At 34.3% G+C, this 15,676-nt stretch overlaps 1 protein-coding gene across 1 annotated transcript in view; it reads left to right on the top strand.

Moving 5' to 3' along the window:
- Positions 1 to 15,676, top strand: part of ERC2 (ELKS/RAB6-interacting/CAST family member 2) — a 432,595-nt gene that overhangs the window by 166,201 nt on the left and 250,718 nt on the right. The window contains 1 exon segment of the mRNA XM_068409226.1: positions 15,410 to 15,547. Coding sequence (XP_068265327.1) covers positions 15,410 to 15,547 — 138 coding nt within the window.

Here is a 15,676-nt window from a genome sequence, read left to right as displayed (position 1 = left end):
GACTTTAATTTTTAACGCCTAGGCAGGCACAGTGCTAAGATCAAAGTGAAATAAAGAGAATGGAGTAAAGCAGTTCTTGGAAAGTAAAAAGAAAAATGGCATAACATTGCGTAATCTTTTATGTATGAGAGAAATATTGAGCCTATTTGCCACTCACTTAGGAATAAATCTGCAGTAAATTTACTAAAGGTAATTACGCCGGTGTAAACCCTTATTTATCTGGGAGAAAAATCAGGCCCACTATATTTACTGTGTAAGACATGCCTTGATTTGACAGCAGAAATCTCCATTCATGTCCCCAGACAGGCACAGAGTCCTTTATTGCTCTGTGTTTAACCCCGTGCCAAAGTGACTGTACACCATGGGAACTTCTATACATTGCTCTCTGTAGTGCCTACTGCTGATCTGGAGTGAAGGTGAGAAGCTGCTAAAGGTCCACATGAATTTGTAAACTATTCGTCTTAAAGCAGCTGCTTGTTGATAGACAGGATTGAGAGTATGTAAAAGCACATTTTAAATTTGAGTGAAATGCCTGCTGTGACCTATCCCAAAATCTTAATCTATGGTTAAGTCTGGATTTTTGTTGTGGCTGTCATGGGAGCCATAAATAGCTTGATTTAAATGTGTATTTAAAAAAAAAAAATCCACGACTTTTGAGAGTTTCAGAGTTTTTGCATGTCAGGAGGTGGATATGATAGTAAGCAGCTGAACAAAAGTGGAGAACTTCAAAGTATAGAATTTAGACTACATAGGAAGGTAATAGAAAACAGGAGTTTGCTAATTTAGTTGCAAAAGAGTTCATCCCTGTGAACTATCCGTAGGAGTTAGTCTTGCAAGTTGTGTTAGAGGTACAAAACATGATTTCTTGCATGACATTTTACATGTTCAGCAATTTGCACTGTTAGCATTCTAATGGTTACTAATTTTTGTACAGTGTCATTTTATAAAATGCAATATAATTCAGCCTCTGCCTTGAAATGTATGAATTCCAACACCTTCCATGAGTCCCTATAAATCATTCCAACTTTGGGTAGGGGGAAGAAGAGCCACCTCATAGACAGCTAGCTGCAGGTGGGGCAGCAAAACGAACCAATTCATACCATCGTCCTTGTGAATCGCCTTCCCTTGGCAAAGCAGGAGCATTTCTCCTTCTTTGGGCATATTGTAATGCTGACAGCAGTGTTGAATGCTGGCAAACCTATCTTCTTATTGAGACCTGTGCTACAGTTCATGCTGCAGGACATATTTATCAGTAAGGGCTAAATCTGGGGTTTTTTTGGGAGGGGATCTGGGGCGGGGGGAGGATGGGCAGAGCTGCCATCACTGGTTGTCACTGTACCTTAAGTGTTCTGCTGCAAAACCTGTTAAACCCAAAACCACAAAAAGGCACAGGAATAGAACAGGAAGATTTGCTTGTTTTTGCTTCTTAAGTTTTAATATACTTTTTACAGAATATCTGGTTAACACTCATAGACTGCCTGATTAATTTTTTGTACTAATGCTAGAATAAGAATTCTCTGAGTAGAGCAGTAGAAAATAATCTCTATATATGCTTAGTTCTGGAATAAGCTCTTCCCTGTGTCTGACAGTTTTCTAGCATTGAGCTGGCTGTCATTCAGTCATTTAGAGAGTCCAGACTGTTAGTAGTATCTATCATCTTCTGAATGGGAGACATGGAAAATGGAAGTGTTGTCAGACTATTGTCATGTCATTGTTAAGCAATGCTCAAGTTTTTTAAAATAATTTTACAGTTAAAGTTAAGCACATGTTCTTGAGGAGAAAGCCTGACAAAAATCAAGTTCTGTGATAATTCTAATGCTTGCAGAACTACAGAGATAAAGTAGTCAATCTGTGTAATATATTTTGATATAGCCATCATTTCTAAAGGACTTCAAAGTGTTCTTAAGTGAAAACTCCTGACTTGCCACTCTTCTGAAGGTTTTATCTAGTGTCTGTCAAACCCTACCATAGAGAGGGCACATGTTTCAGGTAGTAACAAAAGTGAACATGGAGCTACGAGGGCTCAACCTTATGGGAGAGACAACTGCATCTGACAGTTGCTGAAACTTCTCACTGTCCTATGTAATTCTTTAAGATAAACTTTAAAATATCTGGCATAAAAAGCAAAGAAATTTACATCAGAGAAAAAAATATTACAAGTTATCAGTTTTAGTATAATATGAGGTCAGTGTCACTGACATTGCAATAGCAGATGACCGCCAAATGCATCTTCAGGATATTACAATGAATTTTCCTGTGATTGCCAAAGGGACAATGAGTGTTCTTCATGGATCCTTTCATCAAGACTTTTACAATAAATGAAAAAAATGAAGAAAACCAAATGAATAAGGATGGCTACATTGATTAATATATCCCAGGCATCGATAACCTAATGGAAAACTGGGTTGGGGAAAAAAAGTATTTCTCTGTCATAGATCTACTATCTAATAATTTTCCTTTATTTTTTTATAGTTTATGATATTAGAATGAGGCTAATTTATACATATAAACCTGCTGCTTTTAGGAGGAGATACATGATAAAGGAAATTCAGTGAAAGACTAAAGAAAAAAAAAGGACATTTTTTTGGTACCAAAAGCAAACTATCTTGAACACAGAACTTCTTCAGATTATTTCTACTTTCCATTCAGACATTTATATGAAAGCATTGCTGTGTTACCTTTGCTGCTATAGAAAATCTAAACTGTTCAGCAGATGTTGATTAAAGACATCCAAGTTGCTGCGTTTAACGTTTCAGTTTAAGTTTAGTGGTGCTTTGATAGTTTGTATGTAAAAAGGCTGTGTCTGGCCTGCAGTAACTAGTGGTGAAACTTAATATGTGCATTGTCTTTTGTGCAGCTATAGTGCAAATATTAAATTACGTCTCATAGTAACAAGAATCTTAGTTCTCTGATGGACAAAATTTTGAACACTTCAACTCTAAATTGATATAAACCTATGTACGTTGGCCATATGTTAATTTAGAATGATTAAGAAAAGACATCTTTAAAAGAGGGGGACAGGGAGGTATGTTATCCTTCTGCAAAGCTTTTCTTTCATGTAAAGTCATTCACACTGTCCCTTATATATGAATATAGGTGCCCTCTGTAACCAGGGAGCTAAAAGGAAACTTTCCAATATAAAGGGTATTATTATTTCTAATTAATTCCTGCCTAACTGTTTAAGCTCTACTGCTATGGTTTTTTTCCTACTTTTTACCACTGGCATTTAAAGAAACTCTCATAAAATAGTACCATATGAAACTGGATTCTCTATTACAAGCTCTTGAATGCCATTTCTAAGGGCAGGATGTTCTTCTAGTACAAATCAACATATCTGTATTGAATTCATACAGCCATCCTTTATTTATAGTAGCTAGGGGGCAGACCTGTTATTTTTACTTTCAGTGTAAAAATTTTTGCTACTATAGATTTTTTTTTTTTTTAAAATTTAAAATTATTTTCCATTTTTAGGGCTTCCCTTCTCCCTCTTCAACCTATCTGTCCCCTTATTCCTTTCTCTGAGAGTAAGGAAGTGTAAAGTGTAATATTTTTCATCTGTTGATTTTGAAGTATTCTATTATTGTTTAGAATATTTTACAGGAAAACCGGGAAATAAGAGAATATTGGACATCTCTGAAACAGTTTTGTAAGACTGTAGGAAGAGGTATGCAATTAAGGATTATAGATGACAGCAGTTTTAAAGCGCTGTACTTACACTTTTTTCCCCTTCGGGTGTGAAATGAGATTTATAAGTTCTACACAATCCATTTATCATTTAGAATTACGAGCAGTACACTTATCTGAAAGTCTCTGAATTAAAGAAAGAATACCAAGAGTTGTCTATGTTCTGGAACAATCAAATAAAGCTTACATGAACTGTCAAGTGAATTATCTGTCTGTACTTTTGAAGTCTTTATACCAAATATGTTTAATATTGTCATACAGTTCTATGCAAAAGGCACATTATGATACTATTAATATAAGGAGATATATAATTACTGTTAAAATGTAATTTATGGCCAGAGTCGTCTAACAAAATTAGTTGTACCATGCTGCAGTAAATCTTTAGACTTTGCTGTACTCATAATTGTTACACTGTCCTGTAGAACAGTGTGATGTTTAAATGTGCATTTATTTTGCTTTTGTTTAGACTCTTGTATCTTTTATAGCTTTCCATTGAAATCAAAACTATAGGAGCTGCTTAAATGAAAGATGTATTGAGTTTCAAACTGAAACCTTACAAAGCATGTTAAATATCTCTTTAAACTTTCCAGGAAAGGAAATAAGGGTATTCTTTTCTTTCAGTCAAGCTGATGATTTAAATGGTAACCCAAAGCCATCAATAGAAATATATAGCGATGTTAGTAAAAAGAAAACAGATATTCTGAAAGTGTTACAATGCATATGTACAGAAATTAAAAGTATATGAAAAAGAGGCAAGAAAACCTGGGAGATTACAGATGACAATAGAGTTTAAATTTGTAGTTAATTCTTTAACTGGATCGTCCACATAGATGTATATGATATCTCAATGCAGCAGTGACTTTCTAGGTTAGAAATATTTTATTATAAACCATAGTTCTGCAGTGAATATGGAAGGAATGAACGAACATAAGAGAGCAAGAATAAAAGTAAAAGAATCCTTCAGGTAGTAAAAAAAATTCCCAGCATTGATTTGAAGACTGAAGTTGATTGAAGTATGAAAGAGGATAAAGGGACAGCTGCAGTTAAGATGAGGGGAACTTACTTGGAGTGTGAAGGCAGATTTTTATCTCAGACATGGCCTTCTTCAATATTTTAATTTATAAATTATTCTTCAGTGTTTCAGTTAGGGGGGGAAAAAAGTTTAAATGGACAAGTAATATAGGTCATATTTTCAGGTGTTCTCAATATGCAATTGGGCTAGACTTCAAAAAAAGTTCAGCAGTCATTACCCTGTAATATGTAAAATGTTGTGAGATGTAGGATTTCATACCCAACCAACCCAGCTTGAGAATCTGGCCCTGAATATATACAGACAGTTGTTATAAGAAGCATTAGCTTGTTAAGAATGAATGTCCACCTCTTTGTGTGTCATAACTGGAATTGCGTGTTAGTCCATTTTGTATTATTATATTTACTATCTGGAAAATACCTATTGCATTTTGCATTATATCACAATAAATGCATATAATGAGAGCAAAAACTTTTCAATGGTTGTCTGACAAGACTGTGAGTCCTGCTTAAGAAGAGTCCAAGAGTCAAGCTGTTTTGTTCTGAGAATTTATTGGTCCCTGAAGAGAAGGAGACAGAGACTGAGTATTTCCAGATACACAAGTGGATATTATCAGCCCAGGCTTCTTTTGGCTAGCTTCCTGGTGAAGGTTAATTTTAGCATTAAGTTCCAGCTCTTTCTCAGCTGGAGTCTGGCAACAGAAGCCAAGCTTTCAGTCCAGGAGCTCTTTTCTGTGTGACAGCCTTCTCCTCTCTTGGCTAAGTTTGCCCACTGACCTGCTTTTATAGCCCTGTAAAAGTATCAGCTGACTGGAGGGCAGATCCCTTCCCTAAGCAGCCCTAGGGGAGTTTTCTTCTCCTCTCTGTGTGAAAATTCAGCACACGTGTCTTCTTTCTTAACGCTTGTTGATTCCTCTGAATCCTTCCTGTTACCTGTACATTTGAATCCTGTATTATGGAAGGAATCTAGAATCTCACAGTAAGTAAAAATGGGTGAAATATTTCCTGCAGTGGTTGCACAATAAAACAAACATACTTGTTTTGGAAGCAGAAGAGAAGATATTTAGCACTTTTGATCCCCAATTTTAGTTGCATTCACTTCTATTTATTGATGCAATAGGATGCTCTCAGTTTCTACATGTACATGAGATAGTAGGCTGATGTTTCCAATTATAGAATAACGAATTTTTTTTTCTAGTCACATGTAATAGCACTGTATTGCAGGTACTGACCAGAGAATATGGCAGCTTATTCCTAGGAAATGATATACATTTTCTCGTAGCGAGAACAGTTAATAGGTTTTTTTCTTTCTTTATATCTTTTTTTTTTCTGTCCCAGATGAAGGGGCACATACATTTTCTTTTTTTTTTTGGATTTTTTTTTTTTTTTTTTTTTTTTTAGATACCATAATGATACTTTATGCTTCTGTACTGTTTTCCTTAAGATTTTACTAATACTCAGTTGACATGCCATACATGCCATACATTTAACTAACTGAATCTTACAGAACATATAACAACATGGGAAATACTTGCACGTTATGTGAGTAGATCTCTTGATTCTACCACTGACTTATTTACTTTCCTCAGCCTACTTTAGGAAAGTTTAATTACTGTGTAACATCTGTTCAGAAGCTTGATATCAATGTAAAGTTCATGTCTTTATGAATCATATCTTTTTTGTTCTTTGCATCTTTACAACCATACTGTGGTGAATGTGTTGATGGATGGATAGACAGAGTGAACATATAGGACTAAACTGTTCGGTAGGAAGAATGTCTTCTAGACTTTAAAATACCCCTGTATTCCTAAATCACTTGCTCCTTAGGACAGAGATTTGGTGTAAGAAAACCTTACAAAATACTTGTAGCAAGTTACAGTATAAAAGCAACTATTAGTCTTGTTCAGGTGACAGAGCCCTACAGCTATGTGTTTTTGTGACAGCTACAGAGGGGTTCAATGGCTGAAATTTTGTTTGTAGAGATTCTGTGGAAAGTGGGCTTTCAGGTACTGCAAATGTGTGAAGACCTTATTTCTTTTCAGGTTACTGTACCTGTGGAGTATGTGAGAATTTTGAAAACAGTTCATTTAGTTATCAATTAATGGGAAAAGGAAATGTAAGAAATGCACTTCCCTATTATTTTATGGAGTTCTGACAAAGTATTTGCAATCAAGTTCAATATCTTACTCCAATCATACTATACTTTAGACATTGTAAAAATACAAAAATATAAATAAAAAAATGAATTCTTCCATTTTCCCTTTCCAGAGTAACAATTAAGTATTGGGGCCAAGTATTAATATTTAATATAATCATAGAATCATTTACATTGGTAAAGACCCTTAAGATCATCGAGTCTAACTGTTAACCTAGATGTAAAAATTGTATATGAAATTTTCAGCCTTGTTTGTTTCTTTAAAATGAAAGAAAAAAGCAAATCAAAACTGAAAGGCGCATTGGAAAATAAGTATCTGAATTCTTATTAATGGCTTTGAAAATATCTCAAACTTTGCAGTTTGGGAGAAAAAGATATGAAAGTTATTTATGCAGAGCTTGCTGCCATTACTAATAGTTCAAATAGGAAGTATAACACGTACAAGCAGAGGAATACCCTGTCCTGATTATTCTGCTCTCTCCTTCTGGGGGTCTTGTTGGTGCTAGTGAGGAATTCAGCATGAAACAGAAGGATTGGTAGAGTTCTCGTGACAGACTTGGGAGTTTATACTTGAAATAGCCACTTCTGGTGCTGCCATCTTCTAGTTTTTATCTTCATGGTTATTAGAAATTTATGCATCCATTTGATATTTTTTTCTGGGCAGTCTTTTGTTGAGTGTCTCTTGTTTAGAGATGATATTAATTTTTTGCAGTAAAGGCATTTGATGACATAGTGGTGGAAGTGGCTGAAATATTTCAGACTTCAGTTTTCAAAAACTTATGCATACTGACTTCGAAATTATTTTAGTTCTCTGTTTGTAATATAGGTTTTGGTTTTGTTCATACAAAAAAGTTGTATATATCTTGAAGTAGAACTAAATTTAATCCCAAGAAGGCTTGAATATGCCATTTCTCGTGTTTTTTTTTTTTTAGAAATGTTTCTTGACCTGATTGTAATTAGATATGTAACGTTGGTCCTTCTGATCAAATAAAATTATAACTGCCCTTTACTTTTTCTTTTGTGTTTGATGCTTCTGCCAGTGTTTGTTACTTACTTCTTCATAGCTTTTATACATCTCCCTTTCTGTCTCCTTTTTTCCTTCATTCCTTGAAAATTCCCATCTCCAGATGTCAGCATCTGTGTAAACTCTTGTTTTTGTTTGTCTGATATTTTCGTTACATTTGGTTGCTACTGCAGCTTTAGCGTTCAGTGGTAAGAGCATCGTTTTTTTCATCCAAAGTACTGTTTTCTGTATTCTGGTCTTTGTTTGCATATTTGTTATAATTTCCAGCTCTCTCTTTTAGAGGTATGTTGTCTTTGTCTCTCATTTGCGTGTCCACTTTCTCTCTAATGGTAGTATCTTCAGATATTTTCCTTCCTTATTCAATTGCATAGGAAGTTAGCTATACACACTGCATAGCTTATTTCTTTTGAAGAGTATGCAGCTGATAACCTCTGTCTCATGTCCTGTAATTTTACACATTCAGCTTCATAAGCTGTTGCTTATGAATGAACAAAAATGAGTTGTCCTCTCTTTTCTGCATTATCTCATACCAGGTGCAAACATGTAATATGCATCTCCATTATATAAATTTGTTTTTCTGTTAACTTTTTATGTGGGTTAATTTGCATTATGTGTTTTAATGCTTTATTTAGTGCGTTAGTAACAGTTTTTGCAGGTTAACAAGAAATTGGAGATAAATATGTGAGTGAATAGCTTTCATAAAATCTTGGATAGTCCTGGAATACATGTGGTAACAAACACGAAGCAAGCACTCTTTTCTCTAGCTCAGAATTTCAGCTGAATTCACAGTGCTCATTTTTTAAAGATAATTTATTCTAGCTATTGAGCAAGGCAGACATCAAATTCTCATGCAGTCTTTCACAACTGCGTTTACACAGAGCCTTGCCTAACAAAATTAGTCGTACTTAGTATGTCATCCCGAGACTTGACGTTTGTTCTCTATGAAGTGGTACACTTTGCTTATTTATCATGTCGGTGCATGTTACAAAGGACAGAGTAAATCCATGAGGTATAGTTTCCCTGTAAGTTCTTGGTTGGCAGTGTTAATACTGGATAACAGTCGCATTTTGTAAGTATAGAGAACGGTATGTCTTAGGAAGGTTACTGGTTTGTGTTGTTTTATTGAAGCTATTTTATACAGAATTGTTTTAAAATGGCATTATATACAATAATACAATAAATAATGTGATAACATTAGCCAATAAAATGTGATGAAAAATAGAAATTAATTGATTTCACTGAGAAAAAAATCATGTCAGAAATGCTTCAATTTCATTTGTGAAATGTAGTATTTTATATTGCAGTATTTCTGTGAAGACACCAATTAGAATTTGAAACCTTATTTTGCTTAAACACTGTATAAACTAACACCCTCCTGGCCCAAAGCACTTGTTACTTTGTTATAGACAAATTAGCTTGTAAAGACTGGCAACTTCAAAAGAAGCAAAAGGGAAGATGACCTGGTCCTTCTTAATAATGTAAACATAGTGGGTAAAAAAAAAAAAAAAAAGGTCTTTGATGGTGTAAGAGTAATGAACAACCATAAAAGTAAGTTTTCAAACCACAGTGTTAATCTGATCAGCTGTGTAATCCTAATGGTAAAAACTCCATGAGCTTGCAGAAGCAGAAAATGTGTTGTGTAGAAACGCTGTAACTTTGGAGGGAAACAAAGTAAGTGTACGTCAGGAAAAACATTGTTTACCTTTTTTTTTTTTCTGGTTTCTTGTGGTCTTACGTCTCTTTGTTTTTTAAGCTTGTCAAGCAGAGCAAAATTCTGAAGGACTATTTTCTTTCGTGCTTGGACTATGTGAGCTGGGAAGGTAGCAATAGGGTAATTACTAGCTCACACGCCTCTTCTCTATTGCTCTTGTCATCAGGTTAATGTGAGGGCTGATGTCTGCAGCAGCATTTGCTTCATTAGCTCCTTTGTGACAGTCAATGTGCACCTGCACTTTGCTACTCTGAACTGTAGTCCTGAAGGAAGTTTGAGGTAAAAAACTATTCAGACAGATCAATTGTCTTTTGTGAAAACCTTACAGACCCATTGCTTTGGAGACTGCTTTCTCCTCAGGCACACCCCGTATCCATGGTTGGAAATGTTGTTTTACACAACCAAAGGGTTCTGAAAATTTATGGACAGCTTTACAAATACCTTTACTGTCTCTGATTTAGTAATCCACTATCATATTGACAGTGTAGGATTGAGCTGGTCCTATGCTTTGGGCCATCTAGAATCTCTGAAGTTTAAGAAAGTCTTGTGGGGCAAAATAATGAAAGAATATAAAGCTAAAAGATACTATTGAACCATGAGGAACAGGAAGGCATTCTGGGAATATTTTAAATTGAGAACATATTGTGCAAAAGGCAACTATAGGTAAGACACTTTTATTCTATTGAGAAATAATCAAGTGCTTTGGTAACTATTGGAACTGCTTATGAAATCCAAGAGTATTTTATCATGTCATGGTAAGATTAGCAAGCTTTTTTCCAATTATCTTGGTAAAGCCAAAGATTAGTGCAAATCTTACACTTTAATAAATATATTTAGTTGCAAGCAGCAAAACTTCATTTTATAATATTTTACAGAGTTTTATATGATAGTATAATTTTTCAATATAAGGCTTAGTTTTTAATATGTATTTTGACTTTTGAAAAAATATTCCTAATTAATGCTTGTCTGTCTTCCTACTTAAAAGGAAGAAAAACAAAGTGAAAGATAGGGGTACTGAATGCTGAAGCACTTTTGCGGCTAGTCTCTTTCAAAACAAAAGACAATTCTGCAATGTCAAATTGTTGAAGCAGAAGTTGCCCTTCAATGAACTCATTTTGTTAATTGAAATCCTGCTTAAACTGAGAAATGTATTTAGGTTATATCATGAATGTCAGTGGAAAGCTATGGGAGCCATAGCTTCCCACTCTCATGCCATAGGCTGAAGCTTTGAATAGCTGCTGTAAAGCTTGTTAATGTAGTTTTAAAAATACTTTGACTGACTTGATATTTAGTAACTGTACATCATTCGTGAAAAATTTCCGGCTAAAAATGCATAGTTCTTTCCAAAAACTATACCTCTGGATGTTGAGCTTTCAGGTAATAATATTTTTACAGTCATGGTAGGGAAAAATTATTTCAGTTTTTTCTTTCTAACAGGTCATTCAGACTGAGGATGGGTATATCATTACAAATTATGAATGCACACACACACACATGCATAAATGAACAGAGATATTAGGACATCTGTAGATACATCTATTTTACTGAGTCACTACCACAGCTGGTTTAATGTTCTGGGATATACTGAGATATGAGTCTGAAAAGGACTGTATGAGACAGAACATTTATCATGAGTCTTACTAATAAAACAAAATTTTGTGTAAGTAGACATTTAGAGCATTTGCATTTGAACTATCCCCAAATATTTTTCTTCTGTTTTGATTAATAGTACGTTTTTTTTGTCTTTTGTTATGTAGATCTTTGAGGCAGCAACTAAAATCTGAGAATGAAAACTAAGGTTTAAAGTAGTCATAGTTAATGCTTATGTTAGATGAATGCTGCTGTTTATCTTTTTTTATCGAAATTCCATTCTGTTTAAAGTAGAATGTAACAGTACTTGGGAAATTGTTCAGTAGAATTTTTCTTCTTAAAATATTAAGGTTTTTTTAGTAAATAATGAAAATGATATATACAAAAGTTCTGTTTCCTCACCTGTGTTTTAATTTTAAATTTAAATTAAACTGATATTATTGACCTGCTTCACTGGAACAGACATGCCTTGTGTTTTAATATGAAACAAATATCAAAGATTTCTGCCTAGAGAAATTTAGAATAGAGCAAAATTAATTTTAGGATTAAAAAAGCCAGCGTTACAAAATACTTTTGTCTGAGTTATTTAAAACTCAAATACAGAGCAGAGAGAAAAATATATGGAGCTAAGTTTAGGTGTATGACTTTATGGTTTCACTAGCTAAGCCTGGGAAGTCTCCGATAAATTCTCTCTTGCACTGTCTTAAACTCCCTTATACTTTAATGCATATCTCTAAAGGCAAATTGTTATAGTGTGGAACATTTCCTTTGATTATATAATTTTCTTGCAAATTCCAGAGTACATACCTTAATTTTGATAATGAAAGTAATTTTCTTTTGAGAGTTTGGGTTACTGTAGAATTTTAAAGCTTGTCTGTGGGTGAGATTTAATTTAATCCCTTGAGTATTTAAGAAGCATTCCTGAGACCGTCACCAAAAAGTGGCAAGATTAGCACTTGCAGTTTATTGACATGATGCCTCATAGGGAAGACATTTATTTGAGAGGGTATTGTTTTTTAAAAGGGAATGAAGTCTGTCTTAAGCTCTGTGAATATACACACTTTCTGAAATAAAGAATGGAGCAGTTTCTTTTCATACAGCTCATGGCACAGGGACATAGCACTTTACAGAGGTAAGAGTTACATGTTGACAAAACTACACAGTAACTAATTTCCTATCAGATAAAAATATAAATGCTTGAGGATTAAGAAAGTCTTAACAGTCCTTGTCGTAAATTGAATTCAGGCATGCTCAAAAGTAAGTCATTATTCAGCAGTAAAATCGTATCCTTACATATATGCCTGTACCCAAATGTATGCTAGAGAATGACAGAGGTTCCCAGAGGGCTTCTTGTTCTTTCTGGGTTTAAAAAACCCAGGAAGAACTAAGTCATATCTTGTGTTTCAAGATTTTAGCGTCTGAGACTGCTTAATCTCTTTGCCTCATGTAATCTTTTTGAGAGAACTCTTTGTGATTAAGTGGTCGTAAAATCTTGTCTGCATTAGCAGATCTTTACTAATCCCCTGTCCATCCCAACAAACAAACAAGTACTCTGTGGTACTGATTCTACTTGCACGTACCCCAGTGTGGCCCTGTTCCCATCAAAGTATTTCCTTCAGATTATATAGCACAAATAGAAGAATAATCGGATCCTTTCCTCTTATTTTATCTATGGACTATGCATTGAATGACTTATTTTAAAGCAGTTGTGATGCAATGGGGATGTTTTTAATTTGCTGCCTTGTTCTCTTTACCTCTGAGGAAAGAATTTTGTAAATGCTGAATAATTTTAAGACATGTTTTCTTGGTTAAGGTTTGGATCATATTTTAAATTAGTTTTAAGAGGAAGGAAATCGTGTAAATGCTGTGGAATTCAGATAAGCACTGTGCATAGGAAATAAGTACTTTAATTTAGGGTGGCTAGAATTGGTAGGTCAAGCTGCTGATAATAAAGGACCAGATCTTAACTTTGTTTCAAAGAACGTGTAATCAATATTCTCTCCCTTGTTTTATTTCCTTTTTGCTTGAGAAATTATTTTGGTGAAGCTGAAATGTGCAATTGCTTAACTATTCCACAGGATGTCATGAGGTAGTTGTTGGAATCATTAATACTTGGGTGAAAGTAAAGAAACATACATAGTGTGCAGTCCTCTGAATGCCAGTTAATGTAATTTTAGATGTGACTAATACACATGCCATAAAATAAAAAGTTCTTAACTCATTAACACATGTATCTTATTTCTGTATCTGTATAAAATATACACACGAAGAAAAACATTACAAGAGGTCATTTACAAGAGTGAGCTATTTTATGTCAGGTCTTCCCAAAAAACTTTTCTATATATACCTTAGTATTTTGTAGTTTACAGAGCCAGTGGGATCTTTGGCCCACAGCAGTAATCTGACATACCAAACTATGTATATAAAAAAGAAAAAAAAAAAAAAGGTAAAAAAGTACAATACTTGTATTTGCCATACTGTTATAAAGAATTTCTAACTGGAATGTGCTCCGCCAAATTTACTTTCAAATTTTATTTTACTTTTAATTTTTATTTAAGTTCTTTTAGAATTTAAATTTATTTAAACAAACATTATACAGTGCACACAGCTGTACTGTGGATTTTATGATTTGTTAATTATAGATATATATGATGTCAAAACTTAAGTTCAGGCTTTTTTTCCTGCACATGTACGAAGTAGTAGGAGGAGAATTTTTACCAAAGTATGCCCCAAATTAAAGTGTGTTTGATCATGGTGATACATTTTTGCATATGGAGACCAAAATTTTATTGACAGCTGTTGACTTCTGCAGAGCTGCACATGCATTGAATTCAGCTTCAGGTTTGTAAAAAGAATCTTTAAATACAGTTTAAGAGTAATTATGAAGGTTTCTATTTCTGTTAAAATCTGAATTGCTTTAAATGGAAAGGACATTGGCCATGAGAAAAAGTACACTACTTTCTGAAAAGAACAGCAAAACTTCATTCTTTTCAGTAGCAACAGAACGTGATACGAAGTGTAAAATCACTGATGAAAGCAGGAATTTGAATCTCTGTTGGCAGTAATAATTTGTCTAATTTTAACAACATATTTAAAACCAGTTTTGAACAAATGATACCATATGGATTTAGGCTTATTTTGTCATATTATATGAAGTGGCATACTAAAATAATAGATTAGTTAATTTTCTTATTACTATTTATTTGTGCTAAGTATGATGGAACAAATTATGGTTTTATGCCAGTGGCATAATAGTGAGTGGCACCAAGAGCATAGGATGAAGGGAGGTTGATTCTTCTGACAGACAGTTAATAAGATTTTACACATATGACATACCACACGTCCTCTCTGCATTATGCCCAGAAGGTCATAGTGCCTTACAGCCATAGGTGATTGCCATGACAATCAGAAGCTGAGTGCTTTTATCCAGATTTGCTTCCAAAATTCACGTGGTTCTGTGGACAATTGTTTGTGCAAAACCTTTCTGACTTAACCACTATAAATCATGACCTGTTTAACCAACCAGTGTGTTTATAAGCACTTTAGCAGTATGTTTAAATACTTGCTAGAGGAAGAACTAGACCTGTTTAAAGCAGTTTTAATATCCAAAATAGAGTGACATACCTTAAATCTTCATGGAGGTGAAGAAAGTGAGTGGAAATGGGGGCCTTTGGGTTGTCTGGGTTTTTTTGTTTCTGGGCTTGGCTCTTTGAAATATAAACATCCTGATCTCTGTCCAGGTGAGCTTCATTTACAGCAGGGCACTGTGGAAGAAGAGGTTTTTAGATAGGTAGGCTATCTTCTTTCTTCTTCCTCAGTTTAAGGCTCACGGAACTCACTTTGCCTCTGCCTTCCTTTGTACTTATTGCAATTAGAATAATCTAAAGGGGTAATTCCACACATACTTTGAATTACTGAGACAATTCAGTACCTTAAACTAAAGTGATTAATATCAGAAAACATTTAAATAATAAAATACCTGACTGAGATTTTCCCTATAATTTATTAGAAAATGATACTTTTAGCAAAGGAAAACAAAATAGGAAGGACAGAAGTCAAAAATTGTTGATATTATAACATGTAAAAACTTGGCAGTATACTGAGGCGTATGTATCATATGTATGTTATGTATATATTCAATTGATCCTAGCACCGAAGTCCCTCTTTGAATGGTAAGACAAGGTTGATTAATATTATGATCTACTTTTATTTTCAGATTGAAAATCTACAGGAACAACTTAGGGACAAAGACAAACAACTAACTAATCTAAAAGACAGAGTGAAGTCATTGCAGACGGATTCTAGTAACACAGACACAGCACTAGCAACCTTAGAAGAAGCTCTATCAGAAAAGGTAATATTTTCTCATGGAACAGCATTATGTGCTGCTCTTGTGGGTGAAGTGTGTCTGGAAAATGTCTTTTTAAGTTGGTCTGGCACCTGTAACAAAGCCTATGGGCCTTGTCAGGAAAGCAGGTGGCTC

This window comes from Nyctibius grandis, chromosome 10, assembly GCF_013368605.1.
Source record: "Nyctibius grandis isolate bNycGra1 chromosome 10, bNycGra1.pri, whole genome shotgun sequence".
Classification (NCBI taxonomy): domain Eukaryota; kingdom Metazoa; phylum Chordata; class Aves; order Nyctibiiformes; family Nyctibiidae; genus Nyctibius; species Nyctibius grandis.
Note: the sequence above shows the minus strand (reverse complement) of the source record. Positions and strands in the feature narration are given on the sequence as shown.